Below are 27,020 nucleotides of genomic sequence, written 5' to 3'. Positions count from 1 at the left end.
TGTCAAACTGGGAAACAACAGGCTACGACTTCATCGAATGTTTGCCCAGTTACCCACTCCGATTCTGAGAATACATCGTGTTCATGGCCTGTAAATAGTTTTATGGCAAATGTGTACTTCATATCAAATGATATATTACTTCATATGTCACCAGAGCACTGAAAAGATGGGTTCACATTTTTCAACTCTGCCATAAAACTATTTCCAGTATATTTTTTAACATGAAACTGTATTTCTAGTGTTGTTATTGTAATGAATGATAATATATGACTTTATAGAGTCGTAGAATCCTGTTTTGGGCCTCTGATACCTCTTCATACATGTCGATTATTAACTGTAACTAGACTTCCTGGAAAATATTTCACCTTAAAGTGAAGCCACAATAATAATAATAATAATAATAATCATTTATTTTATATAGCGCTTCTCAAGGCATGCCGACATCCCGAAGTCGCTTTACAGAGTCCAGTAGTCACACACACAGTCATCCCGGTGGTGGTAAACTACATCAGTAGCCACAGCTGCCCTGGGGCAGACTGACGGAAGCGTGGCAGCCAATCAGCGCCTACGGCCCCTCCGACCACCACCAACACTCATTCACATCCATACGAACCGGGGTGAGGCTGCGGTGCATGTCTTTATGATGGTGGGGCCAACCGGAGTACCCGGAGTAAACCCACGCAGACACGAGGAGAACATGCAAACTCCACACAGAAAGGACCTGGAACGGGACGACCGGGATTCGAACCCAGGACCTTCTTGCTGTGAGGCGACAGTGCTAACCACTGCGCCACCGTGCTGCCCACAGCACCGACGCTGCTCACTTTGAGTCATAGCGAGGGGGATTTTTTAATATCGCTTTTCATCGCTCCATATATCAGAAAATACTGCCAGAGGCCATAAAAGAAAACATCTCCACCTTGTTTTTTCTGTCATAAAATGTTCTCTGAATCGGGCTTTTGGTGATATATGAACAAAGCCCTCTGTGAAAACCTTCAGAGTATAGATGGGAGTGAAGCTGTAAAGTGAGGTGAATGTCAGTGCAGGTGGAGGATTCTACCTCGGAGTTGGTAAAAAAAAAATTCATTTCGAGAAAACGGCCTTTTAAAAAAGGATATGCATTTTGAAGATCGCGGTAAAAAATAATCGCTTTGAAGATATCACCATAAAACGACTCCAGTCGATTACTTACAATGATCATTATTTGTATTTAAGTGTTTACGATATGTTATGTTTGACTAAAGCAAATGAGGCATGAGCTACTCCTCACTTGTTGTACATTTAGAATAAATCCACAGACACAATTTGACAAAGTAGGAAAAAAATTAAAACACCCAAATGTGCATTTTGGATGTTATGAAGATACTAATTAACCTAAAATTTAAAAATAGATCAATGCAAGACATTTGGAATTTTTTTGTCCTTATAATTGAACAGGTGAAAATAAGGAAGACATTAAACTGGAAGATTCTACTGAGACACAGTGAGGGGGGCCGTCACTGGTATCGGCTGATCAACACAATGGTTCGCCCCCCCTGGCCTTCTCTCCACACCTCTTGCCCCCCCCCGCCCCTAAACTCTTGGATGTTCTTGGCCTTATCTCAAACACCTCTATGCCCATGCATACAATTAGACCCCTCCCCCCCCTCTGCACTCCATCCCATCTACTCTTGACCATTACCTTCATTAGCATCAGCACAATTGGCTAAATAGGGAAATGGCGTTGGGCAAAAGAAACAAAAAAAAACACCAAACCAGTCTCCAAAGCTCATTTCTATTCTTTAGCCGCTGGCCCGGTTTGATCCAGTTTGCACATGTAGATGTGGTTACACGGTTGGGAGTCATTACTTCTTCTTCGCCCCCCCCCCCCTTACAGCACACTGGCTGTCAACGTGAATTAACTTCCGTGAGATCCGGCGTGTCGTAGTGCCACTTATGCACGAGGTGTTAAACCGTCCAATTTATCTCCAACAGTGGAATCAAATCAACGTGCGGCTGATGGCGCGTGTGATTGGACGGCTTATTGGTACGCTTCATCTTCATCTTACCGACCTGGAAGGAGGCCCGATTGATTCGAGGGGGGAAATTACAGAGATGATATATAGCGTTGGGATATTGTAGAGCATTAAACAACTGATGGCTTTAACAATTTGCACCGTCAGCATTATTGGGCCGACATGATGAAGCTGCATTAAAAATATTACCCGCGACTGCAATGCAGGCAAACAGTTTCGGACACGTCATGATGCAAGTAAAATAAATAAATAAGTGGGGGGAAAAATTATTCTATTTTAGATTGGAACAAAAACATCTGCATTGTGAGAAGAGGAACTGGAACTTTATTCACTGAAAAACATTGCATAGTAAAAGGCAAGTATTCCCTAATGTCACAAGGAAATGGATCTTTTGAAATGATCGGTGCACACAAAAATAAACTACTTTCATTTATATTGAGTTTAAAAGTAAAGAAACCATTATAAAAAAGAAAGAATATAGAATTGTAGGAGAATTCAAACCTCACCAAAGGGTGCATGGTGGTGAAGATAATACAATCAACAGTGTCATGGGAACCATTTCAGTGCAAATACAGTGTGAGCGTGAAAAAACTCAGTTTATAGTGTTCGGCAACACAGGTCAAGAAAAGCCATTTTTAAAAGTACGTCATAAAAAATATTAAATGGTCGAATCTTGAGACGACCAAATAAAACGTCACGCACAAAATGTGACAACATTCAAATACCAAAAAGTAGAGGGTTGAAGAAAAAAAGAAAAAAAAGGGGGGGGGGCAGGAACCCTGTTTACAGAGGATGATTGAGGAAGGTGTAAACTCATCTCTGACAGCTCTTCACATTAAAAGGATACAAAAAATATTATGTATTTAAAAAAACAGACAATACTGCAGAAGCCTCTCAGATCAATATCACAAACATCAACGAAAGAAGAAAAAAAAAATCATACATTTAACCATTAATAATCCCGCAACAATGAAACACCGAAAGAAATAAAAGGACGTAGAGTACAATGCTTAGCAAGGAATTAAAAGGGAACAGAACAACAGCTTTGAACTGCCCTTTTTGCCTGCAGGGCAACATGCAGGGCTTAAACTGACCCACCACTCGGTCTTCTTTTCACACATGTGCAAATGTCCAGGAGGGAGGAATGAGCCGAGGTGGCGGCGGGGCACAGGGAAAGGACACAAGGCATTTAAATGCTAAACCGGTGCACTCGACGGTCTTTCTAAAAACATGAAAAGAAACATGGCGACCGCGACGTGTAGGTCGTGTGTTTACGGAGAGAAAAGCCACGGGCGGAGACGACGCGGGAGCCTCCGGTGGCGTCCGAGTTGCTCCCGGACATCCGCTCGAAGATTAAAAAAGGCCCGTCGCACAGCTTACCCGTGAACCAGCGACACGCCGTGATGCAGCGCTCGCTTCCACATGTAGTACGTGGAGCGCGGGGTGAACGGGAAGTAGGACCTGAACTCCTTGAACGTGGGGAAGGCTTTCTCCTCGAAGCGCCGCTGCAGGAACAGCTTCGCCTTGGCCTTGAAGTTGGCCAGAGCCACAACATCCAGCGCAAACATCGGCTCCTGCCCGGGCGCCTGGTCGTGACGGGCGTGCTTTGATCTCGGCGCATCAAAGGGCGGAGGAGGCACCGCCGCTTGGGCATATTGAGGGCTCTCGAAGAACACGCGCCGGCCGTCCGCCATCCCGCCCGGCGCCTCGTCGTCCGGAGCGGCGACCGCCGGACTCTCCGGGGGATCGATCGGGCCGCGCGCCGCGACAGTCGGCGGCGCCTCGGTCGTCGTCTTCTTCTTCTTCTTCTTCTTCTTCTTCTTCTTCTTGAGGTTCTGAGCGCTGCGCCAAAGCCAGTAAAAGCACGGAGACATGGAGGGGAACTTGAGCTTGAACTTTGTCAGCGACCATTTGGACTTCTGGACGTGGAGCTTGGCAGCATCTCGGAGCTGTTTCTTACTCACGTACGCCAGCCGGAAGATTTTGTGCTTCCGCCTGCAGACCCTCGTTCTGGGCAGGAAATGCTGGCCGGCTGCGTTCGCCGGGACGGCGGAAAGATTCTTTGGACTCGGGCTCTTGTCGGCGTCCGAGCTGTCCTCGCTGCTGCCGACGCCGCCGCCGCCGCCTTTGTAGCCCCCGTTGAACAGCATGGCCTCCCGCCTCCAGTTGTAGTAGGTGGACCTGGAGATCCCCGGGTAGTTCCTTTTGAAGACCCTGAAGGGCAGGGAGGTGTTCACGGCGATGCAATTCTGCAGACAGCGCTTGGCTTCCTGCATGTGAGCCACGTTCTGGGCCCGCTCCAGATCCAGCTTGCCGAGGCCAAACATGCTGACCACCCTGTCGTGCGGGTCCGGCTGCTCGTCCTGCTTGGCTTCGGGCGAAGACCAGACCTCCTGCTCCGTGCTCTCTCCGGGACTTATCTCGCCGGCGGACGACGAGGTGGAGAAGGTACCGCCGGATTTCAGGAGCTCGTGCTTCCAGTTGTAGTACGACGACCTCGAGATCTCGGGGAAGAACTCTTTGAACTGGTGCAGGGGGATGAGCTTGCCCTCCAGGTAGCAGGCCTGCAGGAAGTACTTTGCCTCGTACCTGGCGGCCGACTTCTTGCAGTGCTCCTGCGTCTGCCTCTTCCAGCGGTAGAAGGTCCTCTTGGTGATGTTGTACTTGTCCTTGAGACCCGGGTAGGACAGCTGCGAGTCCTGGTTCGGCAGCTCCTCGCTCTTCGTCGGCGACGCCCTCTGCTCGCCGCGGGGGCTTCCGACCACGAGGTCGCTCGTCCGGACCAGCGCCACGAAGTGGTTGGGCTTGAACGACGACCCGGAGAGCAGCTCGCCGGACCACATGACGTGCAGGGCCGGCGCCTCCGAGTCTCGGGGCCAGGTGCGCGGCCGGATGACGCGGTGGAAGTACGGTCGGATCTTCAGGTTGAACATGGGGTAGATGGAGTAGATGTTGAACTGCAAGACCGACGCCAGCGCGTACACGTGCCACATGTTGGCGTAGGAGCCGTGGAAGCAGGACGCTTTGACGTCGGCGTCGAAGATGGCCTCCAAGACCGCCACGGGCAGGTTGAGCATGTCCTCGGACTCCTCGGCAGAGAGGCTGAAGCGAACGGCCTGGAGCATCATTTTGGAATCGATCATCCCAGACAGGTAGTATCTCTTCCACAGCACCATCTCCACCACGGTGCGTACCTGTGGGGAGGCATATTACTCAGAATTCTGATTAGAAAGTGCACCGTTTCACAAATGAAAGACAATAGACCGTCAACGCTCACCTGTAGCTCCAAGCTGAGTCCAGTGTTGCCCACCAACAGCATGCTGACGGCGTCGAACAGCAGGTTTCCCTCTCCGTTGCAGTTGAGAGGCAAGAGGCCGGCGGGGGCATCGGGCGGGTACAGGCCGTGGGCCACGTCGTCCACCCCCGCCCACTCGGGGAAGTCCTGACAGGGGGTCTTCGGGAGCTGGAAGGGAGCGAGGGCCTGGTCCACCTCCAGGGCCACCGCGGTCAGGCTGTCCAGGCCGGCGCTCTCCGTGGCCTCCTGGAGGTCCACCAGGACGGACAGCACCACCTCCTTCCTCTGAATCATACCTGGTGATCTGAAGGGTGGAGGGGGGGGAACAAAAGGTAATGGAGGATTAGGGAAGCTCGGATGATTCGGAGAAGTTCAGGGATGTGAAATAAACAACCGGGGGGACATGTTGAGGGAATGTGTTCATGCCTTTGTAACCGGTACAATAGATTACGGAAGTGGCGATGCGGCTCCATCCGCACTCAAACAACAGCTGCAGCTTAATCACAGAGCCGCCGGTGCACTTTAGTGTCACAACGAACATAAATACAGCGACGCACATGTTGGTTTGTTTGTTTGTTTTCTCTCGAATTTATTGCACTCGATTAAATTCTCGCTGTGCAATTAAAAACTAGAAAAATCTACAAACGCATTCGCTGCGTTGACGACCTCGTTGAGACATGTCGAACATTTAGTTGGTTTTTTGGACTAAATATTAACACCATGGTGGTGGCATTGTATGGATTACATTTAGGTAAAAGCCAGAAGAATTAGTTTAAATTTGTGTGGGAGCTTTGGCTTCTTCTTCTCATTGACTTCGTGATATTTAAGACTTGAAGAAGAAGAAAAATAAGTACTTTTTAAGTCACTAACTCCGCGTTTCTGTCATTTTTAACACTCGTACGAACCTCCGCATATCTGAATTAACCCCAAATTACAAAATAAACGCTAATTTACCTCCTTATTAATCCCGACCGAGCAAAACGATATTTGAAACCACCATTGTCTCCTACCTGATCATCCAGACACCTAAACAGAGACTGAAAGAGAGCCGCTGGCGGAGGGTTTCACAGCTGATAGTGCGTCTCTCTCTCTCTCTCTCTCTCTCTCTCTCTCTGTCAGTCCATTGTATGTATGCGTTCCTCCCGTCCTCCTCCACCTCCGGTAAGCTCCTCTGGAGTTTTTTCGGGGGTGATGATGAGCAGCACCTCCCTTCAGGAAATTGTTAATCTCTCATTTTCTCTGTCTCTGAGAGACACCTCCTTCCGTCCCTCCCCCCAGCTCCTCCCCCCTCCTCCTCCCCAAAGCACAGACTACAGCCAGGGTCAATTTCAATGTGAAGTGTTGACAACAAGTCAATGTTTCTCAGTGGCCAGCCGAGCACAGAGCCGACAGGTATCTGTGCTTCTATGCTTTTATCAACTGCCTTTTTGGCCTTTTCCTCCTCCTCCTCAAAGCCAACTCCAGATGTCCACAGTTCACTCTCAAGGTTATTTCTTCCTGTATGTCTCTATCTCCAGCGGGTGTTTGAGGTGACTCGCTGTAGCCGACACTTTCCAAATCCTCCTTTAGAACAATCTCTTTTCCTTTTTAATCAGTTTTAGTATTTGTTCTCCGGTTTGTGGATTGGAAGTCGGCGTATGTGCAGACGGGGTGTGGACACGGGCCTCATGTGAGGAGAGAGGAGGGCTCTGGTTCCGCTTGCTCCTCCACTGTATCACTTCTAACACCTCCTCTCCTGCCCCCTTTTGCAGGATTTCAGTAATCAAGGCCTTTTGTTCCACACACACACACACACACACACAACAATCCCAGTGACTGTCCCCAACCCCCCACTGGCTCACTACTGTAGACACAAACACACACACTCTCACACACTCTGTCTCTCACTCACACACACACACACACACCAGGGGACAGCGGCATTTGGCCCCCGCCGATCCGTCCACCTCCGAGCGCTCGGCAGACGAGCCGGTGCCTGAGTTCACCGAGGTTCAAGGCTTTGACCTGGAGCTTATCAGCCATTTAGACACTGTGTGTGAGTGTGTGTGTGTGTGTGTGTGTGTGTCGGAGACATTTCACCACTCTGGTTTGTGTTTTCTGACATGGCGGGCCGAGATGCTGCGTGTAGACACCCACTTGTTAAACGCTATGTTAATACGTGCGTTAATGCGGGTTCTCCTCGGGACAAAGAGCTTCCTTCCCTTGCCGTCTTCGCGGCGAAGGGAAGGAAAATGCGAGCGGCGAGAATCACGTCGGCTTTAAACCGGGACGGCGAGGATGTTTTTCGTCAGCGGGGGTCAAAGGAAGGGGATGAACATGGCGTCAAAGGGGTCAAAGGTCACACTGAAGGCCATTTCATTGGAGATTTGACCGTGTTTTATTTATATACATACAATAATATTCTTAACACTAAGCGTGCCACGAGGCGTCGCCATGTTGAGAGCTTTCCACAGGCAATCAACACGCTCCTCTGTTCACACTTGCTCTTCTTTAGATGAACCCTTAAAGGAACAAATTCATACATCAAACGTTTGTATTTACCAATCGAGGTCGTTACGGCGCTCACGACTCTATTCAAGATTCAAGATGTTTTATTTGTCACATACACACACAGGGTGTGCAGTGAAATGAAAGGCCGAAGAAGACAGTCGCTCCGTTATTTCAACAAATAGCACGGCGAAACAAAAAAAAGTGCATTCCGTGAGTGTGCGCTGTCCCTTTAAAATAAATAGCCTGCATACATTTTGTAATTATTTGCTCAGGAAATCAGTAAATTAACATCTTCCATGTCATGTGATATGTAACACAGGCCTCTAACTTACCCTGGTGCAGGGGCCTCTCCACTTGTATCACCCCCCCCCCCCACACACACACACACACACACACACACACACCCTCTTTCTTGTCAATGTTTGTGTCTTCATCTCTTCAACCCCCTCAGACTCTTGGCTGCAGCCAATCACACGCCTTAGGTGTGTAGATTAGCCGTGCTGCGCTGCACTGCGAACAGAGTAGTGGGCTGGCTGCAAGCATTTAAAATGCAAATAGGGCAACACTGGGACCGGCTCCGGCAGTCTCTCACCTGCTGTGGCTGTGTGAGTGTGTGTGAGCGTGTGTGTGTGTGTGTGTGTGTGTGTGTGTGTGTGTGTGTGTGTGTATGCGTGTGTGAGTGTGTGTGCATGTGTGATTCTGTGTGTACTAGCAGTGGAAAGTAACAACAACAAAAAGAGCTAAAAAAGCCTGAAGTGATCTCCACAATACATTTAATTCACCTGGTTTTGCGTGTGTGCATTGAAATGCAAAACGCACGCAATTAATACATTAATAAACAGATAATATCCCCAAACTGGGTTTGATGCCGAGTGGGCCGGAGCTTATTGAAAGGGGAGAAGTTCACATGGTTATTTCCTTCCGATCTTCTTATATAAGGACAGTCGAACAATGCAACATATTTATCTCTACCGGCTTTTAGATAAATATACACGACCGTTCAAAAGTTTGGGGTCATCCAGACAATTTCGTGTCTTCCATGAAAACTCACTTTTATTCATCAAATGAATTGAAAATTGAATAGAACATATAGTCAAGACATTGACAAGGTTAGAAATAATGATTAATATTTCAAGTATTAATTTTGTTCTTCAAACTTCAAGCTCAAAGGAAGGCCAGTTGTATAGCTTATATCACCAGCATAACTGTTTTCAGCTGTGCTAACATAATTGCACAAGGGTTTTCTAATCAGACATTAGTCTTCTAAGGCGATTAGCAAACACAATGTATCATTAGAACACTGGAGTGATCGTTGATGGAAATGGGCCTCTATACACCGATGGAGATATTTCATTAGAAACCAGTCGTTTCCACCTAGAATAGTCATTTACCACATTAACAATGTATAGAGTGTATTTTTGATTAATGTTATCTTTAATGAAAAAACAGTGCTTTTCTTTGAAAAATAAAGTCATTTCTAAGTGACCCCAAGCTTTTGAACGGTAGTGTATACCTGCCGACTGGAATGCCACGGTTGTTATCTCTCCAACCTGATGTCCTCTCACGTCGATGCGTCACTTGGAATAATCTAAAGAGTCAAACATGTTGAGGTAGACGATTAATATTCATGTGACTCATCGCTGTCGTTAGAATACAAAGGAAGTACACGTTAATGGCCGACTCCAGGTGCATGATGGGGGTTTGGTGCGGAGCGTGATGACAACACGATGCGCTGCAGCTCATATTTTGGACTCGCTCACATTCGGCCCGGCTCAACGGGATGAATGATGTCAGCATAGACAGCCTGAAGAGAGAGAGAGAGAGAGAGAGACACACACACACACACACACACACACACACACACACACACACACACACACACACACACACACACACACACACAGAATATATTTGTCGTTTTCCGGAGAGACTCACGCGGCAGCTGGCGCCCTAAAGATAAATAAAGATAAGAACACACACACACGTGTGTGTTTTACTCCTCTTGAGTCGTAAGGACAACAGGGATTTATTTAGGTTTATGTTGTGTGACTCTATAACTGCAAATGTAGCATCGCGTTGGGATGACAACAACGTCAACAACGTGCGTTGTGCGAGGAGAACCTTCCGGGCGAGAGGTTCAGCTCTGGGGAGGCTGGAGGACAGGAGCACCAAACAAAACACGAGGTTCATCGGTTCGTCCACAGCTCAGACGGATCTCTCTCAGCTTCCTCTGGCATCAGGGGACATGGATTCAGGATCAGTTGACCCCGGGGGTCAGACGACACTGACCTTGACGAATCCTTCTCTACTTTTTCTCTCTCTTCTTTCTTCTTATTCTTCTCTTCTTCTTCTTCTTCTTCTTCTTCTTCTTCTTCTTCTTCTACTAGCCTTCTTCTTCTTCTTCTTCTTCTCTTCCTCTTCTTCTTCTTCTTCTTCTTCTTGTTGTCCTTCTTCTTCTTTCTTCTTCTTCTTCTTCTTCTTCTTCTTCTTCTTCTTCTCTTCTTCTTCTTCTTCTTCTTCTTTCTCTTCTTCTTCTTCTTCTTCTCTTCTTCTTCTTCTTCTTCTTGTGCTTCTACTTATTTTTCTTCTTCTTCTCGTCTTCTACTACTTCTTCTTCTTGTGCTTCTTCTTATTCTTCTCTTCTTCTTCTTCTTCTTCTACTACTTCTTCTTCTTGTGCTTCTTCTTCTACTTATTTTTCTTCTTCTTCTTCTTTCTCTTCTTCTTCTTGTGCTTCTTCTTCTTCTTCTTCTTCTTCTTCTTCTTCTTCTTCTTGTGCTTCTTCTTTCTCTTCTCTTCTTCTTCTTGTGCTTCTACTTATTTTTCTTCTTCTTCTTTCTCTTCTTCTTCTTCTTCTTCTTCTTATTCTTCTCTTCTTCTTCTTCTTCTCGTCTTCTACTACTTCTTCTTCTTGTGCTTCTTCTTATTCTTCTCTTCTTCTTCTTCTTCTACTTCTACTTCTTGTGCTTCTTCTTCTACTTCTTCTACTCCTTCTTTTTGTGCTTCTGCTTCTTCAACTTCTTTGTTTTATTCTACTACTTCTTCTTGTGCTTCTTCGTCTTCTTCAGGCAGATGAGGGAAAAGAAGAAGAAGAAGAAGTCAGGTTCTCTGCTTATATAAAGATGTCCGTCCAGATTAGATTATAGAACAACTCATCAGAAGATAAGCTGAGGGTCTACGCTGCATTTTGCTCTCGGGATGAAAGATAAGAGCCGCGGCTCATCTGCATGTGGACAACGCGGCCATCCTGTGTGCAAATGTGTGCACTGTGAAGGCAACGCGAGAGGTTCACTGACCCTCTGAGCGGTGGTCAATAGAAGTGTCGATTCCTGCATTCGTCAACGTCCTCAGGAAGATGAGGACAAAGAAGAAGAAGAAGAAGAAGAAGAAGAAGTAGCACATGAAGTAGAATAAGTAGTAGAAGAAAAAGAAGCACAAGAAGGAAAAAGAAGAAGAAGAAGCACATGAAGTAGAATATGTAGAAGAAGAAGAAGTAGAAGAAGTAGTAGAAGAAGAAAAAGAAGAAGAAGCACAAGAAGAAGAAGAAGTAGAAGAAGAAGAAGCACAAGAAGAAGTAGAAGAAGAAGTAGACGAAGTAAAAGAAGAAGAAGAAGAAGCACAAGAAGGAAAAAGAAGAAGAAGCACAAGAAGAAGAAGAAGTAGAAGAAGAAGCACAAGAAGGAAAAAGAAGAAGAAGCACATGAAGAAGTAGACGAAGAAGAAGAAGTAGAAGAAGAAGAAGAAGCACAGGAAGAAGTAGACGAAGTAAAAGAAGAAGAAGCACAAGAAGAAGAAGAAGTAGAAGAAGAAGCACAAGAAGGAAAAAGAAGAAGAAGCACATGAAGTAGAATATGTAGAAGAAGAAGAAGAAGTAGACGAAGAAAAAGAAGAAGAAGCACAAGAAGAAGAAGAAGTAGAAAGAAGTAGACGAAGTAAAAGAAGAAGAAGAAGAAGCACAAGAAGGAAAAAGAAGAAGAAGCACAAGAAGAAGCACAAGAAGGAAAAAGAAGAAGAAGCACATGAAGTAGAATATGTAGAAGAAGAAGTAGCACATGAAGTAGAATAAGTAGTAGAAGTAGAAGCACAAGAAGAAGAAGAAGTAGAAGAAGAAGAAAAAGAAAAAGAAGAAGCACATGAAATAGAAGAAGTAGTAGAAGAAGAAAAAGAAGAAGTAGACGAAGAAGAAGAAGTAGAAGAAGAAGTAGACGAAGTAAAAGAAGAAGAAGCACAAGAAGAAGAAGAAGTAGAAGAAGAAGAAGCACAGGAAGAAAAAGAGGAAGAAACATAAGAAGAAAAAGAAGATGATGATGATGATGAAGAAGCACAAGAAGTAGAAGAATTGGGGGTCATTTAAAAAGGAAACAGGAAGCTGCTGAAAGCTGTGATGTTCGGTGTCTTTTCTAAAGAAAGGATTGATTTGTTGCAGAGTTTATTTGTTGAAATGTTTATTAATTAAGAGAAATCTCTGTGAAATGTGAACACAATCTAACAAGAAGCCCAGCGCTGGGACGCACCATCAGCCGTGTGGATTTATTAGATTAAACACATAAATAAATAACGAATAACAGACATTACGTTTTCACAAGTCTTGTGAAGTCTGTTCTCTCTCTAGAGGACTTTACAGGAGATAACATCATAAATATGTGTGAATAGCAGATTCCAATAGCAGATGTGCAATGTTGTAAAGACATATGTATTGTAAGTCTGCATTAATAATAAACACATCTCTATGTTCTAAATCTTCCTTTGAGGTTCCTATTATATCTCAGATTGTAGGTGTTAGTCCGACAACAGAGTCCCGCAGGTCAAACTGATTGTCCTTCCTCTTATTGTGTTGAACGACCAGGGTGCAGTTACCGCTGCCCACCAGCAGATGGCCCTCAGGGGCCATATATTCTCCAGCACTGAGAGAAGCTCCACGGGAGGCTGCGTCCAACCTGTTCCTTCCATCTTGAAGAGCTTTTCAAATACTGCCACATGTTTACAGAAAGTATTTGCAAATGCAAGTCTAGTTTGTTTTGGTTTAGACTTAGAAACAGGTGTGTACTCTTTCTGTTGTACTCATAAATGGTGCAAAATACAAATACCTTTTTCTTCCCAATGCATCCCATTGTAAACTAGAACGGACACTCGGTAGAGCGCATACCTTCGCATATCACAAGATTGGGAATTGAATTATGAACATGTTGGCATTAGTTGCATGCCAATTGGATAGAAATTGACCGTGCTATGGTAAAAAGAAGATTGTGACCTTTGACCCGATCGATCCCAAAATCTAATCAAATGGTCCCCGGATAATAACCAATCATCCCACCAAATTTCATGCGATTCGGTTTGATGCTTTTTCAGTTATGAGAGTAACACGCATACAAATAAATGGCGATCAAATCATTACCTTCTGCATTTTGAATGTGAAGGTAATGATTCCCTGTGATATTTACTTCCTCTGTGATACAGTAACCACTGAGTTACATATTAATTAAGAAACAAAGTCCCAAAGTTCCCTCATCTCAATTCATGTAATCAGCTGGGGACACCTAGTGACTCCAGCTGATTGGACAAATTCAGCCATGATCAATAATAGAGCCACATAAATATACAGTTTAAGATATGATGAATCTGTCTGCTTCAGCTGGAACAGGGGGAGCAGTGCTGACAGGTTTCCTCTTCACCCATTGGCTGCTAGAGGTGCAGCGTGTGTCGGCTTTGGCCTTTAGTAACCGGACCCGCCAGAAGGTTTTGTTACACAGAACCAGCAGAGAGGACATCCTTGGAAACGGTGTGGACAAGGGGCTGGCCCTTTTCTAAAAATACTTGGCCCGTGATTGGATGACACAAACTGTCAATCAAACTCCTGCAGAAATATCTTGTCCTTCAAGAAGCCGGTTGAGTTTTTTTTCCCTCTCCTCATATCTTCTGATTTGTGATCTCGTGTCATCGCAAGAATCCAGCTGCCAACAGAAACATCTCCCATGTTGATGTATAATCATTTTATTTTACGCCGTTCTTTTAACAGACAGCAGGAACATTACAGCTTGTGCTGAACGCTCAAATAATCATATATATATATAAATAAATACATACATATATATATATATACATATGTATTTATTATATATATATATAAATACACATAAATATATATAAAGAATACAGTTTATATATATACACCCATATATTTAAATATTTTTTAAATGTCCCCACTGTGGGACAAATAAAGGAATATCATATATTTAAAAATACATACATAAACAAATGCAGTATAAATATATACACACAGAACATAATATTGCTGTGCCTTTTCTCTGCTAAAAGGTGCATTAATGTGATGCGTGTATCAGTTGATGCTCATAATGTAGGAGTCGTTCCAAAAACATCACGTCTCAGTTTTTCCGTTAAAATCTCTTTAATCAAACTGGTCACATGGAGACATTTTAAACTCAAGACATTCAGGGAATCAATCAAACTACTTTAGACTGAAAAATATATGCTGTATATGTATATATGTACACCCCCACTTCAACACTATCTCACGTTAACAGTTACATATTGCTTCTTCCACGTCAGCAACGCCAAAAGTTCCCCGTAGAGTCAGAGACGCCTGGCGCCGCTCTGGAGGCGGAGCTACCGATCCAACGCGGACGTACCGAACATCCCACGAGACGGACTCGAGCGAGAGAAGCCTCCCTCTCGGAGCAGCGCGGGGGAGAAGACGCTCGAGGTACATTCAACGGACTGAAGGTTCAGCGCCTCCGGGACATTCAGGCATTAAATACAGAGGAAAAGAAAAAGATCTGATACCGACCACACACACACACACACACATGCAGAAAGCAGACAACCCCCACTGGTGAACAACACCTGTACGTTATCAAACAAATATAGCAGTAAGTCGCATTAAAGCACCCGATCCACCGAGCCGCCTCCCTGTCAAGTTTCAGGAAGCAGGATCTTTCAAATGTGCGACAGAGACATTGAATGCGTGTCTCTGTGCGCAAAACATTATAAATACATATTCTATACTCGGAGTGCAAGGGCATCAATGTGAATGTTGTTGTTGTACGTACGTGAAACTCCAAAAAACACCACTACAGTGGTCAAGTCAATAAGGGCCGTCCTGAATGCGACGGTTAGTTTTTAAATTGCTTTTTATAGGACATTAAAAACAATTCAAAAAATAACTTTACGGAAAAAACCACCCGCTGGATCAAACAGACCGGCGGACCGCCGTCGTCGACGGTTACCGACGCTCGCTTTAACGAGGATTAGATCGCAGCCGCGTCGGAGGACACGGCGCAGGTACGAACAGGTGCTGCGGCCGGAGCGCTCGCTCTAGATTACATCATTCATTCATTCATGTCGAATAAGATCGTTTCCAATCTACAGTGTAGAGAAAATAATCCAAAAGCAAAGGGTACGTACAGGTGTCGTGAAACACCGCACATCCCGGCAGGTGATCGGGAATGCGTGGAGGCGTGTCCGCCGTCTGTCCGAGGTCACAGGCCGGAGGGCTGCGCCTCCTCGCAGTCTTTCGGCCCCTCCCCCCGGGCGTACATGAGGATGAGGGTGACGGTGGCGAAGGTGGCCGCGTTCACGGGGAACGCCCGCAGCAGCGTGGAGGTGAGGCCCCGCGTGAACACCATGTAGCCCTCGCGCCGCACGCTCTGCCGCACGCAGTCGGCGATGCCGGCGTAGCGGTTGACTCCGCCCACGCCGTCGGCCTGCAGCCGCGACTTGATCACGTCCACGGGGTAGGTGGACAGCCAGGAGGCGATGCCCGCCATGCCGCCGGCGAACAGCAGCTTGGGGATCATGAAGCGGTCGTCGGGCTCGAAGCCGATGCCGCGCGACAGCGCGTCGTAGGCCAGGAAGTAGACGCCGAAGGCGGGCGTCTCGCGGAGCAGCGTGGTGACCATGCCGCGGTTCACGCCGCGCACGCCCTCCCGCTTGTAGATGCGCGCCAGGCAGTCCAGGGAGTTCTTGTACAGCTTCCTCGAGGGCTTCTTCTCCCCGGTGCCCTGCAGCTGCATGCGGGTCTTGGCCAGCTCCATGGGGCAGCAGATGACGCACTGGATGGCGCCGGCCGCGGCGCCGGCGAGGAACTGGTTGGCGGGGGTGTCGTGCGCCAGCCGCCGCATGGCGTTGCCCTGGACGCCGAACACGATGGCGTTGATGAACGTGAGGCCCATCATGGGGGAGCCGATGCCTTTGTACAGGCCGGTTAGCTGCAGAGGGGGGCGGACGCACAGGGGGGGGTTTGGAAGTTAGAATTATTTTTCTCGTGAGGAGGAAGGTCCGCTGGCGAGTTGCCGCCGCGCTTCCTCCGCCGTTTCCCGTTTTCCTTTTTTAAGTTTCGTATCGATTAATCAAAATCGTCTCGTGTGAATGTTGCACTTGTTTTTATGTTGATGTTCTGTTTTAATGTCGTTTCTATCTTTCATGCTTTTATTCTGTATTATATTATTGTAAGGTGACTTGAAAGGCGCCTCCAGATGAAATGTATTATTACCTTCTCATTGAAGGTTTTGTTTTGATCGCTGTGTATTTATTTATTTATTTGTATGCGTGTTACTCGCATAACTCAAAAAGTATTAAACCGAATTGCATGAAATGTGGTGGGATGATTGGTTATTAACCGGGGACCATTTGATTAGATTTTGGGATCAATCGGGTCAAAGGTCAAGGTCATGAAAAGGTCAAAATCTTACATTTGTATCTAATTGGCATGCAACTAATGCCAAAATGTTCATAATTCAATGCCCAATCTTGTGGTATGCGAAGGTATGCGCTCTACCGAGTGCCCGTTCTAGTTTTTATTATTTTTACACGTCACTATAATCTTTGTAACAAACATATTCAAAAACTATTTTTTTTTTTTTTTTTAAAGGTAAAACGCAGATGTTCTGCTCAAAATGTTTTCAGAACAACGAGCGCCGCCCGTATCGGCTCGCTACTCCCATCAGCAGAACATGATTCAATGTTTTATAAAGTAAAGACATTGTGTTCTTTATCTTTTCAGGACACACCGTTCTCACGGTATCTTTGGATAACAGATCCTGTGGCCTGTATACTGACAATAGAGTTCCTTATTGCTGGGGAAAAAAACATAATAATAAAGAAATTCCAAATTACACCAATGAAAAAAAGTTTAAGGTTTAGGAAAAACAAAAGACGACGCTTGTAACTAATAAACCGAACTAAACCCAAAAGACGGGGACACCTCCGCGCGCCGAGAGCCGAGCACGCGGCATAAGTGGCTTAATGAATGAATCCACGTACCGACTCCTGCCGTATGATGGACTGGAAACAGTGAAAGGTCCCGCGATACAGAGGCTTGTCGATGCTCTGGACCTGCAGCCTCACCTGGGAAACAAGATGCTCGTCAGGGATCATTTAAAAAACAAATATTTCCTCTCTGACATAACAGGGGACAAGAAATGAGTCACGTTGGCCGTTTACAATGCAAAGGGACGACATGGCAACTTGATGGAAAACTTTTTGGCCTCATATATTGAAAACACATACATATATATATATATATAATTCATATTATTCATGCTCTTATTTCCTTACATTTTAACTCTTGTAATGCCTCGTTTACCTGCCTCAGAGCCTGAGGTGAGGCTCAACTCCACACCAGACGCTCTCCTCACGTCACCCCAGCTTGAACCTGGTTATCAATTACCTTTTAGAATACATTTTTAATCGTTACCAATTTCTTACAAGGCACCAGAATGCGTCAAAGTCCTGGTCAGGATTAGATTTTACTAGAGTTCATGTCAATGTGTCCCAAACCTCAGCTGTGTAACATTCTTCTACTTTAATATCCGATCCGTTTCCACGTTCAGACGCATTGTTACCGACTTGGCCTTTTCGCCTGACAATTAAATGTATGCATGAATTTTTTTAAATATAGCTTCGTTGTGAAAGAAAACGTGTTCCCACCTTAACCGTGTCAAATGGGTGTCCAACCAACACTCCCGCAGCACCTGGAAACAAAGGAAATAACTGTGAGAACATCTCCTGAGTCTTCATTATCTTGATTGTTCTACACATTCCAGTTTTTCTGATTCTTTTCAGGACCCTGGACGACATCGGGCCTTTTTAACCCTCCTGTTCAAATTTAAGAACATCGTTTACCCTTTTTGACCCCAGCAATAAAAACCTCCAGAAAATGATTAGAATTAATATTGTTTCCCAAGTTTAAGTGTCAGGTACTTAATGTTTGTTTGTTGACTACCTAAATAGCCCTTTAAATAAATAAAAAAGTTGATATTTACCTTCGCATTGAAAATGCGGAAGGTGATGTTTTGATCGCTGTGTATTTATTTATTTATTTGTATGCTTGTATGCATGGAAAGGTCACAATCTTCTTTTTACCATAGCACGGTCAATTTTTATCCATTTGGCATGCAACTAATGCCAACATGTTCATAATTCAATGCCCAATCTTGTGATATGTGAAGGTATGCGCTCTACCGAGTGCCCGTTCTAGTTCTTATATGTTTTACACAGTGAAAAACAGCCTGGGGTCAAATTGACCCCAAAGAACACCGAGGCGTACAAGTTGTGTACAGGACCTTAAAAACAAATCATCATGTGAAGTTTAGGTTTTTCCAGTTGTCCCCAATAAATCAGGAAAAGTCCTGAAATATGAAGCAAAATAAATAATGTTAATCATTTTTTTAGAGACGTCAAACATTGAACGGGGTCAAATTGACCCCAAAGGTCAGAGGAGGGTTAAACAATGTTTCAGCCGAGTTGATCGGTCTTTGAAGGCCACTGAAACTCGCTGCAGGCACTGTTGTGTAACTTTAGACCTGCTGCGCAGCGCTGCCTGATCGAGCCCGAGCCCGCCCACTGGGCCACATCGGCCTGTGAAACCTTCTTCAGGGCGCCTTGGAACGTTACATAAGCTGGAATCTTTGCAGCGCGTGCCCACGTTGCACCTTCTGAAGCCAGTTTGGGTTTCTCACTTCAGCTTGTTGTCCAAAACCCGACACAACAGTTCCTGGACGGACCACAAACAACATTAAGAGTTATCCCAATAAACAAAGAATATCCAATCCTAGAAATGACAGGAAACGTGACGTACGTCTACCTTCAGACATTTCGCAATATGGTTTATTAATACCATGGAAGCAGTTTATGTGTGCGTTAGATCATTGCCGGCAATGATGCCATTCAATGAGTAAGACGGCTTTATGATATCGGATAACGATTATATACTATCTCAATATTGTGACAGGATATTATCTTCCACGCCAAGGGGATTATAAACATCATAATCATCACAACATATAATGCTGTAACTAGCAAGTACTTGTATTACCGTTTAGTCAATAATCATAATTTTAAAAAGGGTTACAAATGCAAATCACAAGTCGGAAAACAAATAATTGAATTACCGGCCCGACTAGTTTCTCCCCAGTAAACAAAAGGCGAGCTTATCCGCCATAAAAACCTGCTTCTGTCACATGACCCTGTAAAAAGAGCCAAGCAGGAATGAGTCCTGGCGGTAAGCCAGGAAACGTACACAAGCGGGTGTCTGACACACTGAATATCGGCCATTAACCTCGATGCAGTGAAACAAGACGAGGGTGTTGTGTCATGTTCTCTCCAAATGGGTCACCACCCCATCTTTTAATGTCTGAACAACTAATGCAAACTTCACTGGGTAGACACATGTATGCATGTCCTTTTACCAACGAGGCCAACCTAATCCAGCTTCCCATTTCTCTGTGGATGGTTCCCTAGACGATGTATGCATGAACCGACGCTGTCTGCCAAGCCAGTCTGTTAAGAAAGCACTGAGATTGGTCTGTGAAGGGGGGGGTGTGTGTGTGTGTGTGTGTGTGTGTGTGGTCAACTAGTGATTCATGTGTCATCTGCCAAGCCATCCACAGCTCGACTGCTCAGGTTGCATGTGTGTAGTGGTTGGCATGCTCTCAATCCTCAACAGGGTGACAGCAGCAATGCAGAAGGTTGGAGCACCCTTGGTTAGCAAGACCTGGGAGCTTCAATTCATGTCAAAGGATAAGTTTCACAACCTAAAGGACATCAGTGAAAACCCTGCACAACTTTACACTCACTATACAGTCGAAGTCTGAAACCAGGTCAGCGGTATTTAACGCGGTTTTCTTTGATGTGACGACAGGGCGTTGAAGTTTGAAAAAAAAAAAATGCAATAACGATGAAGTAGTTCAGTCACTTTGTATTTTGCCACCGATATAAGAGACAGGCAGTGGGTGTTAAACGCTATAACGTCTCAAATAATAATAAAAAAGTTCGGGCTCCAGCAACTTCAACGTTCAGAGAATCATCTCACGAGACACGAGATGAAAGGGGCCGAGGCAAGTGCCGACCGACGCCGACTCCACGTACCTCCGACGCATCCTGCAACGAAGTCCATCTCCGCTCTCCAACGTCGTCCAGCCGAAGGACTCAAATGTCACGTTATGTCACGTTGACTGAAGAGGAGCTCCGCAATTAACCTCGTTTTATGAAACGTTGTTGTTCTTCTTCAAAACTCTTCTCCTTCGTTGTGCCGCGGTTTAACCTCGCTAACGGACAAACGCCAACTGACACTTTTCTTTCTACGTTCGCTCGTCCGAGTACCTGACAGTCCACTAATGTTTACAGTTATATTGTCTTTTCTCAATGTATTGTTTAGCTTGTTCCCAATCCTGTTCCCCTTAACGACCTCACTACCGGTATGTCTGCATCAACGGCTTTTTTTTTCTTCCTCTCCGTCTCACTCAAAGCTAGCCTCACAGGAAGTTATTAGGGGGATGGGGGCGGGACTTACCGGCATCTCTGTCCAATCCGAGTGAAGAAATGACGCCGACACCCCACTTCGGACGTAATGCTTGTCGTTCATTGGCTGCTCGTCACCAGGTGGCTCCCTTCTGTCGGGATGCGTCACACATACGGTGATGTTTTGCTTTTGAATGGACTGAACCAGAGTCAACAGCTCCATCGACTGCCGACAAAGTGTCTCGTCAGTGGAGCAAGGCACGCTCTATGGAGGACTTAAAATGACTTAAGTATAAATAAATAAATGCATGAATAAATACAAGAATAAATAAATGTATAAATAACTAAGTAAATACAGGAATAAATAAATAAATGCTTAAATAAATGTATAAATAAATAAATACAATAACAAATGTATAAATAAATGAAGAAATACAGAAATGTAGAAATATATTTATTTAATGATGTCCTGTTGATGTATAACTTATATTTATTCATTCCTGTATTTATTTATACATTTATTTCAGCATTTATTTATTTATACATTTATATATACATTTATTGAAACATTTATTTATTTATTCCTATATTTATTCATGCATTTATTTATTTATTTATACTTAAGTCATTTTGAGTCCTCCATACGCTTCATTATTCGCAAATGCTGTTTTTCTATACGTTTATGGCCTTTATAACTATGCAGTTTCAAGGAATTGTACAATATTATATCTGGCAATAAGCTTACCCAAAAAATATATATGTTTGGAAAAGTGGCGTTTTTTTTACATTGTCTATCATGAAGTAATTACACCGGTAAAAACGGTGTATTTCAGTGTTGTGATTGAGATATGTACTCAACTTCCTTTTGTGCACGTTAACCATTCATTCGGCTGTGTTTTTATATATATCTTCGTGGGAAGAAGGCGGGACCAAAGGTTGCAGCCAGTAAGCTAGTCGGCTGTTAGCACCACCCAGTTCGCCTCTGCTACGTCCGACGTCTGTGCAACAGCTGAAGGTTACGGGCTCCACAACGGGATGCAGAATGGGCTCACGTCTGAAAACTATCTGCTGGTCGGTCGCCATCTGACAGGATGCACGTCGCTGATTTTGTGTCCGGATCACTTGCAGGTATAACAGCTAACGCTATCCCACGCTATCTTTTTTTAAGATCAGTTAACACGAGCTGGCGTGTTGGCCAAATGTGTCGCTACCATTAGCATGCACCGATGACCACATGACAGTAGATTGGGAGATTACGTGTACCATGACGTGCATATGCACACAAAACACGTATCTCACGTTCCTCGGCTCAACGTGTGCAGCTAAAGCCTCACAGCCTCGTGCATCGCTGTGTTTCTGTCCTTGATGCTATGCCTCTCCCTCTGGAAACACACAGGAGCATGTGGGGTTGCAGTGGGTTACCCTCTGGACACCGTTAAGGTACACTATGTTGCATGTTACGTCACAATGGCTGTTTAACACATGAATGTTGTTGTTTTAAGTCATGATTTTTTCTCTTTCTTTTTCTAGGTCCGGATCCAAACCCAGAGACAGTTCACTGGGATATGGCAGTGTGTAGTGGCGACGTTTTCAAAAGAAGGGGTGAGTGGAACAGGTGTAGACTGCATACTAAATGTTGCCAAATTACTCTGAATTAAGAGGTTAAACAGTATTGACTGTGTATGAAAGCATTGTGTAAGACACCGTGCTGCCAGAGGCCCATGTTGTGTTGGGAGAACCAGAACCAGGGCAGAAGGAAGCAGGCTGTAAGACACCTGCTGCAGGAAAATGAGTTTTCTAAAAGGGACTCTGGTGCTCGGAAACACACCAAGTGAAAAAATCGTTGAAGTAAAACAAGGACCAGGGGGTCAAGAGCACCCAGCTGAGGTAGATAAACATTATTCAGGATCATCAGACACCCTCTTCTATAATTAGAGGAATGTTTCAACCCTCAAATGTCCAAAAAGAACTCTCAGATCCGGTGGGTTAGGACTAGATGTTCCAGAGTTCAGGTTAAGGCCTCCTTTTTACCGACAATTTATTCATTTTGGGGGTCGGCTGTAGCTCATGGGGAGAGTGGGAGTTGTCGTCCCGTTAACCACGAGGTACCCGGTTCGATCCCCGCTCTCCCCATAGTTGTACGTCGAGGTGTCCTTGAGCAAGGCACTGAACCCCCAGTTGCTCCACAGGCGCTTCACTGCAGCCAACTGCTCCTTAATAAATAAGGATGGGTTAAAATCAGAGAAGAATAAGATCAATAAAGTGTACATTATTATTATGATGTATTTATTTTTAATGATTTTGTTGTGCAACTATTTGATTTTCCATTTATTTTATTAGTTTCAGCTTTGGAAATGTATTTTACATGGTCCTTTTAATTGTGTGCTTTTATTTTGTATTTCTAAAATATTTTTTTATTGGTATTGATCTGTTGCCTGTGGAAAACATATTGTGCTCCCAGCTTGAAAAGCACCTCCTCAAATTCTTATTATTATCCAAGTAGATATTAGCCACAAAATAGAATATAAAGACGATTTTAAGTGCAAAAAAAAAAAATTTAAGTGATCGATGTGGAGTAGGGTGCGGTTAAGTGAAGAAAAAATGGAAAAAAGTCAATCGATAGGTGTTTTGCTTCGTCTCTGTGGTTTATCATTTGCTGGTTCTCATCTGTGTCCCCAGGTGCACGGCTTCTTCAAAGGAGTCACCTTGCCCCTCGCCACGATCTCCATGACGTCCTCCGTGGTCTTCGGCACGTACCGGAACTGCCTGCAGTGTCTGAGTCAGGCGCGCCGAGCCGGCTGTGGTCCAAACACCAAACCAGAGATCTTCCTGTCTGGTTTGGCGGCGGGCGTGGCTCAGGTACCCGACATCATTTTTTAAAATTGCATTAGTAATGCATTTCATTCCACCTGCAAGTGAGGCTGCAAAAAGCAATGCATAGTTTACATCAATGTGTATATTTTGCATATATATGTGAGTTAAACACATAGAATATCTTTTCCATCCCCAGATGTGTGTATATAACTTTGCAGTTTAATTTGATTCCTGCCTTTTGCTTCTTTCCTCATCTTCCTCCGACAGACGTCGGTGCTGTCCCCGGGTGACATCGTGAAAGTGCGTCTGCAGTGTCAGACGGAGTCAAAGCAAGGAGGAACCGGCGCGACCAAACTCCGGTACCGAGGTCCGGTTCACTGTCTGCTGACCATCGTCAAAGAGGAGGGTCCGAGGGGCCTTTACAGAGGAGTGCTGCCGCTCATGCTGAGGGACTCGATGTCCTTCGCCACGTACTTTCTGACGTACGCGACGCTCCGCGAATGGCTGACGCCGAGCGGCAACAAAAGACCAAGTGAGTGAAGTCCACACCGCAGCTTTTTTTACATTTTTAATTTAATGTTATGATTCATTAAAAAAACGATCTGCTCTAAATTGAAAATGTTGCATATTAAATTCAGTTTATTTTGTATAGCCCAAAATCACCAAAAAAAGAACTTTCACAGGGGGAGAATAAGGGAAAATACCTACAAAATAACCATCGTTACAGAGTTACAGCACAATCAATGAATAGGACTGAAATAGTATGAATGAGTCGTAGACCTCCACAATCCATGAAACAGACGGAGGAGGGGGGGAGGGCCATCATGGCCAATGAGGCCTGCTTTTGACCTTTTGTGATTTTTGAAATTTCCCCACTGGGACGAATAAAGGAATATCATTTAGTGAGCGCAGCTCTCTAGTGGGGAAATATGGTACTACAAGCTCCTTAAGATATGATGGAGCATCACCAATCAAGGCTTTGTCGGTGAGGAGAACAATTTTCAATGTGATTTTGACAGGAAACTAGTGCAGAGCAGCTAATACAGGAGTAATATGATCTATTTTCTTAGTTTTTGTGAGTACACGAGCTGCAGCATTCTGGATCAACATGAGGGACTGAAGAGACTTATTAGAGCAGCCTGATAATAAGGAGTTGCAGTAATCTCGTCTAGAATTAACAAACACGTGAACACATTTTTTCTTTTTTGCATTGCTTTGAGACAAGCTGCAATGTAGCTCATATCCTTGGGGAGGAGCTCTACCAAGGCCAATAAGCAAGTCAAAAGGGAAGTTTAAATTATTTTTAAAAAGCCAGTGTGTATCCCTTTAATTAATTAATCTCCTCCAGGTTGGAGCGGCGTGATGCTGGCGGGCGGAGCCTCAGGAATCGTGGGCTGGACGTTTGCGACGCCCATGGACGTGATCAAAGCGCGGCTGCAGATGGACGGAGCGCAGGAGAGGCGGCGCTACAAGGGTTTCCTCCACTGCATCACGGAGACCGTGAGGTCGGAGGGCGCCGGGGTGTTCTTCAGGAGCCTGGGCATCAACTGGCTGCGCGCGTTCCCCGTCAACATGGTGGTGTTTGTCACATACGAGGGCGTCACCAGCTTACTCAAAGACGTTGACGCCCCTCCCCCCGCCCCCGTTTAAAGTACTGACCTCCGACCCTCAATGCAGAACATCCTGTCGGTGGTCAATGGAGATGTTGGTATACGCAAATTGTCGGGCGCAATGCAATATTTTCATGGAAAGATTGTCTTTTTTTATATTTAATTATGGCGAGTAATGTGTCCTAATATGCTCAGGGGGGTTTTAAGTCATGTTGGTACCATAGCTGGGACCGGCAATACCGTTCATCACCACTAGATGGCCCCCCTGTCCTGCCTGTTACAGCCTTTTTGTGTTCTCCTTTCTTTCTTTGGTTATGATGGCAGAAGAGCACCCAGAAACCTCCAAGAGTTTTGAGACCTGCCATAAACGTATATATATATATATATTTGTATTTTACTGCATTCGAGAACATTCGAGGCCTCGAGCTCAGTGTCCATGAACGAGTCGCAGCGAGCACGATTTAGCGTGCGATGCCGTCCAGCCTCTTGTGCACATATCGCATCATCCATGACTCATTTGCAGCTCTGAAACAAAATCAGTCATGCAAATAAAATATAATATTTTCATGTTTCAAGCACTGATTAACTGGTTTCATGAAATCCCTATTCTATTAATGGTATTATACCACGAAATCAATGGACTCAGGAGGATCAGTACATGTCTGTTTGTCAAAAGTTACTGATGTTGAGACCAACTTTAAAACTTCTTTAAAGCAAATGTTTCATTCCATCGTCCACTCAAACATTCATAGAATGAGCTTTTTTACACTATGTAAAACAACAAAAAGAGTGGGGGACACGGTGAACTCAGGGTTCATAAGAAATGCAAACTATATTTTGTATAATGGGCCCTTTTTCGCAACCGCTATTTTAACATGTAATAGCAGGGTAAAAATGAAGTCTTGTTATTCAGGCTGTGGCAGTGAGCCAGTCATGCACGCCGGGAACGACACACCTGACTGGAACGAGCCTCTAATCAATGTAATTACTCACACCTGCGTTCAGCCTGCAGTCACATGTAGCAACGGCTACTTGTAAAAGGCACTTTATTTATTTTTAAGCTTATCGGGAAAATGCATATTGTGGCTTCCTTAATAAAGTTATTTGGACTAAATAATGAAATGATGTATTTATTATAGCCTCTAAGCCAACATATTCACTGGAGGTTAAAGCTGTAGGAAAGACCAACCATGTGTAAATCAAAAGGCACTGGTATGATTATTAATGGGATATTCTTTTTTGCTTTTCATAAATATTAGATTTTAGCAGGGTAGGAAATTTACATATTTCTTAGGGGGCAATTTTTCCCCCACTGACTGAAATCCAGGAGCGTTTAAAAAGAAATTGGGGGCACTTTTTGAAACTTGTGAAATAACATTTAAACTTTGTTCCAAAATAATAAATATACTTATTTAGGATTACACTATATGATGACAAAATTATATTTCTTAGGGGCAGTTTTGCCCTTTGCCCTTGTGTATTTCCGACACTGGATTTTAGCATCTTTGCATTATTATATTGGAAATTAATGCAGAAATATGTCTTTTTCTGCCCACAGCGCCCTCAAATTTTGTTTCTAATGAATATAGAATGTGTACTACTGTATGTCATAGCTGTAACGTCCCCGTTGAGTTTGCATAAACACACATGTAATCATAAAGCGAGCAGGTGACTATACAGAAATAGATACGTATAGAAACAAATACACGCAAAAAATAAACCCAAGAACACACCCTGCTCTGCTCCAACTGCGTTCATGCTTCCATCATATCCACTGTGTCTGCACGGTGCTCTCCATCCACCCGATCATAATGAACTCTTATGGAAAGTATGCCATGTTACGTCGTTATGTGTGTGGAGTGGATGGATTTTCATCTCTCCATTGCACATTACTAACTCTGCTTCCTCTCCAGAGTCTTTCTGACTTCACGTTTCATAGGGTCCGATGGACCTGGCTGGGTCTGATGCCATGGCCCTGTTGATGCCCCGCCCACTCCTCCTCTCTACCTCCATCTGCCTGATGGATCATGGAGGTCTGGAT

The 27,020-nt window shown here is 44.7% G+C and overlaps 3 protein-coding genes across 4 annotated transcripts; 1 reads left to right on the top strand and 2 right to left on the bottom strand.

Moving 5' to 3' along the window:
• Window positions 1–2,433: 2,433 nt before the first annotated feature.
• vrtn (vertebrae development associated) lies at window positions 2,434–5,607 on the bottom strand. The gene is made up of 2 exons (XM_056428566.1): window positions 5,293–5,607; window positions 2,434–5,209 (listed from the first exon to the last, which is right to left on the bottom strand). The coding sequence occupies exons 1-2, from the start codon at window positions 5,602–5,604 to the stop codon at window positions 3,392–3,394; spliced, it is 2,130 nt and encodes a 709-aa protein (XP_056284541.1). The 5' UTR covers window positions 5,605–5,607; the 3' UTR covers window positions 2,434–3,391.
• Window positions 5,608–14,186: 8,579 nt separating this feature from the next.
• slc25a29 (solute carrier family 25 member 29) lies at window positions 14,187–20,531 on the bottom strand. 2 transcript variants are annotated; one of them, XM_056428818.1, is made up of 4 exons: window positions 20,184–20,531; window positions 17,745–18,810; window positions 17,079–17,162; window positions 14,187–16,024 (listed from the first exon to the last, which is right to left on the bottom strand). In XM_056428818.1, exons 2-4 carry the CDS (start codon window positions 17,892–17,894, stop codon window positions 15,296–15,298), a joined length of 963 nt encoding a protein of 320 aa, XP_056284793.1. In that variant the 5' UTR covers window positions 17,895–18,810; window positions 20,184–20,531; the 3' UTR covers window positions 14,187–15,295. The 2 variants fall into 2 exon arrangements, with proteins under 2 accessions (XP_056284793.1, XP_056284794.1); XM_056428819.1 differs by having other exon boundaries at window positions 17,745–17,788.
• Window positions 20,532–21,518: 987 nt separating this feature from the next.
• Window positions 21,519–25,546, top strand: slc25a47a (solute carrier family 25 member 47a). Its single transcript, XM_056428175.1, has 6 exons — window positions 21,519–21,683; window positions 21,952–21,995; window positions 22,086–22,157; window positions 23,235–23,414; window positions 23,637–23,901; window positions 24,718–25,546. The coding sequence occupies exons 1-6, from the start codon at window positions 21,647–21,649 to the stop codon at window positions 25,017–25,019; spliced, it is 900 nt and encodes a 299-aa protein (XP_056284150.1). The 5' UTR covers window positions 21,519–21,646; the 3' UTR covers window positions 25,020–25,546.
• The last annotated feature ends 1,474 nt before the right edge of the window (window positions 25,547–27,020 follow it).

Source organism: Pseudoliparis swirei, chromosome 12 (assembly GCF_029220125.1).
Source record: "Pseudoliparis swirei isolate HS2019 ecotype Mariana Trench chromosome 12, NWPU_hadal_v1, whole genome shotgun sequence".
NCBI classification, from domain to species: domain Eukaryota; kingdom Metazoa; phylum Chordata; class Actinopteri; order Perciformes; family Liparidae; genus Pseudoliparis; species Pseudoliparis swirei.
Note: the sequence above shows the minus strand (reverse complement) of the source record. Positions and strands in the feature narration are given on the sequence as shown.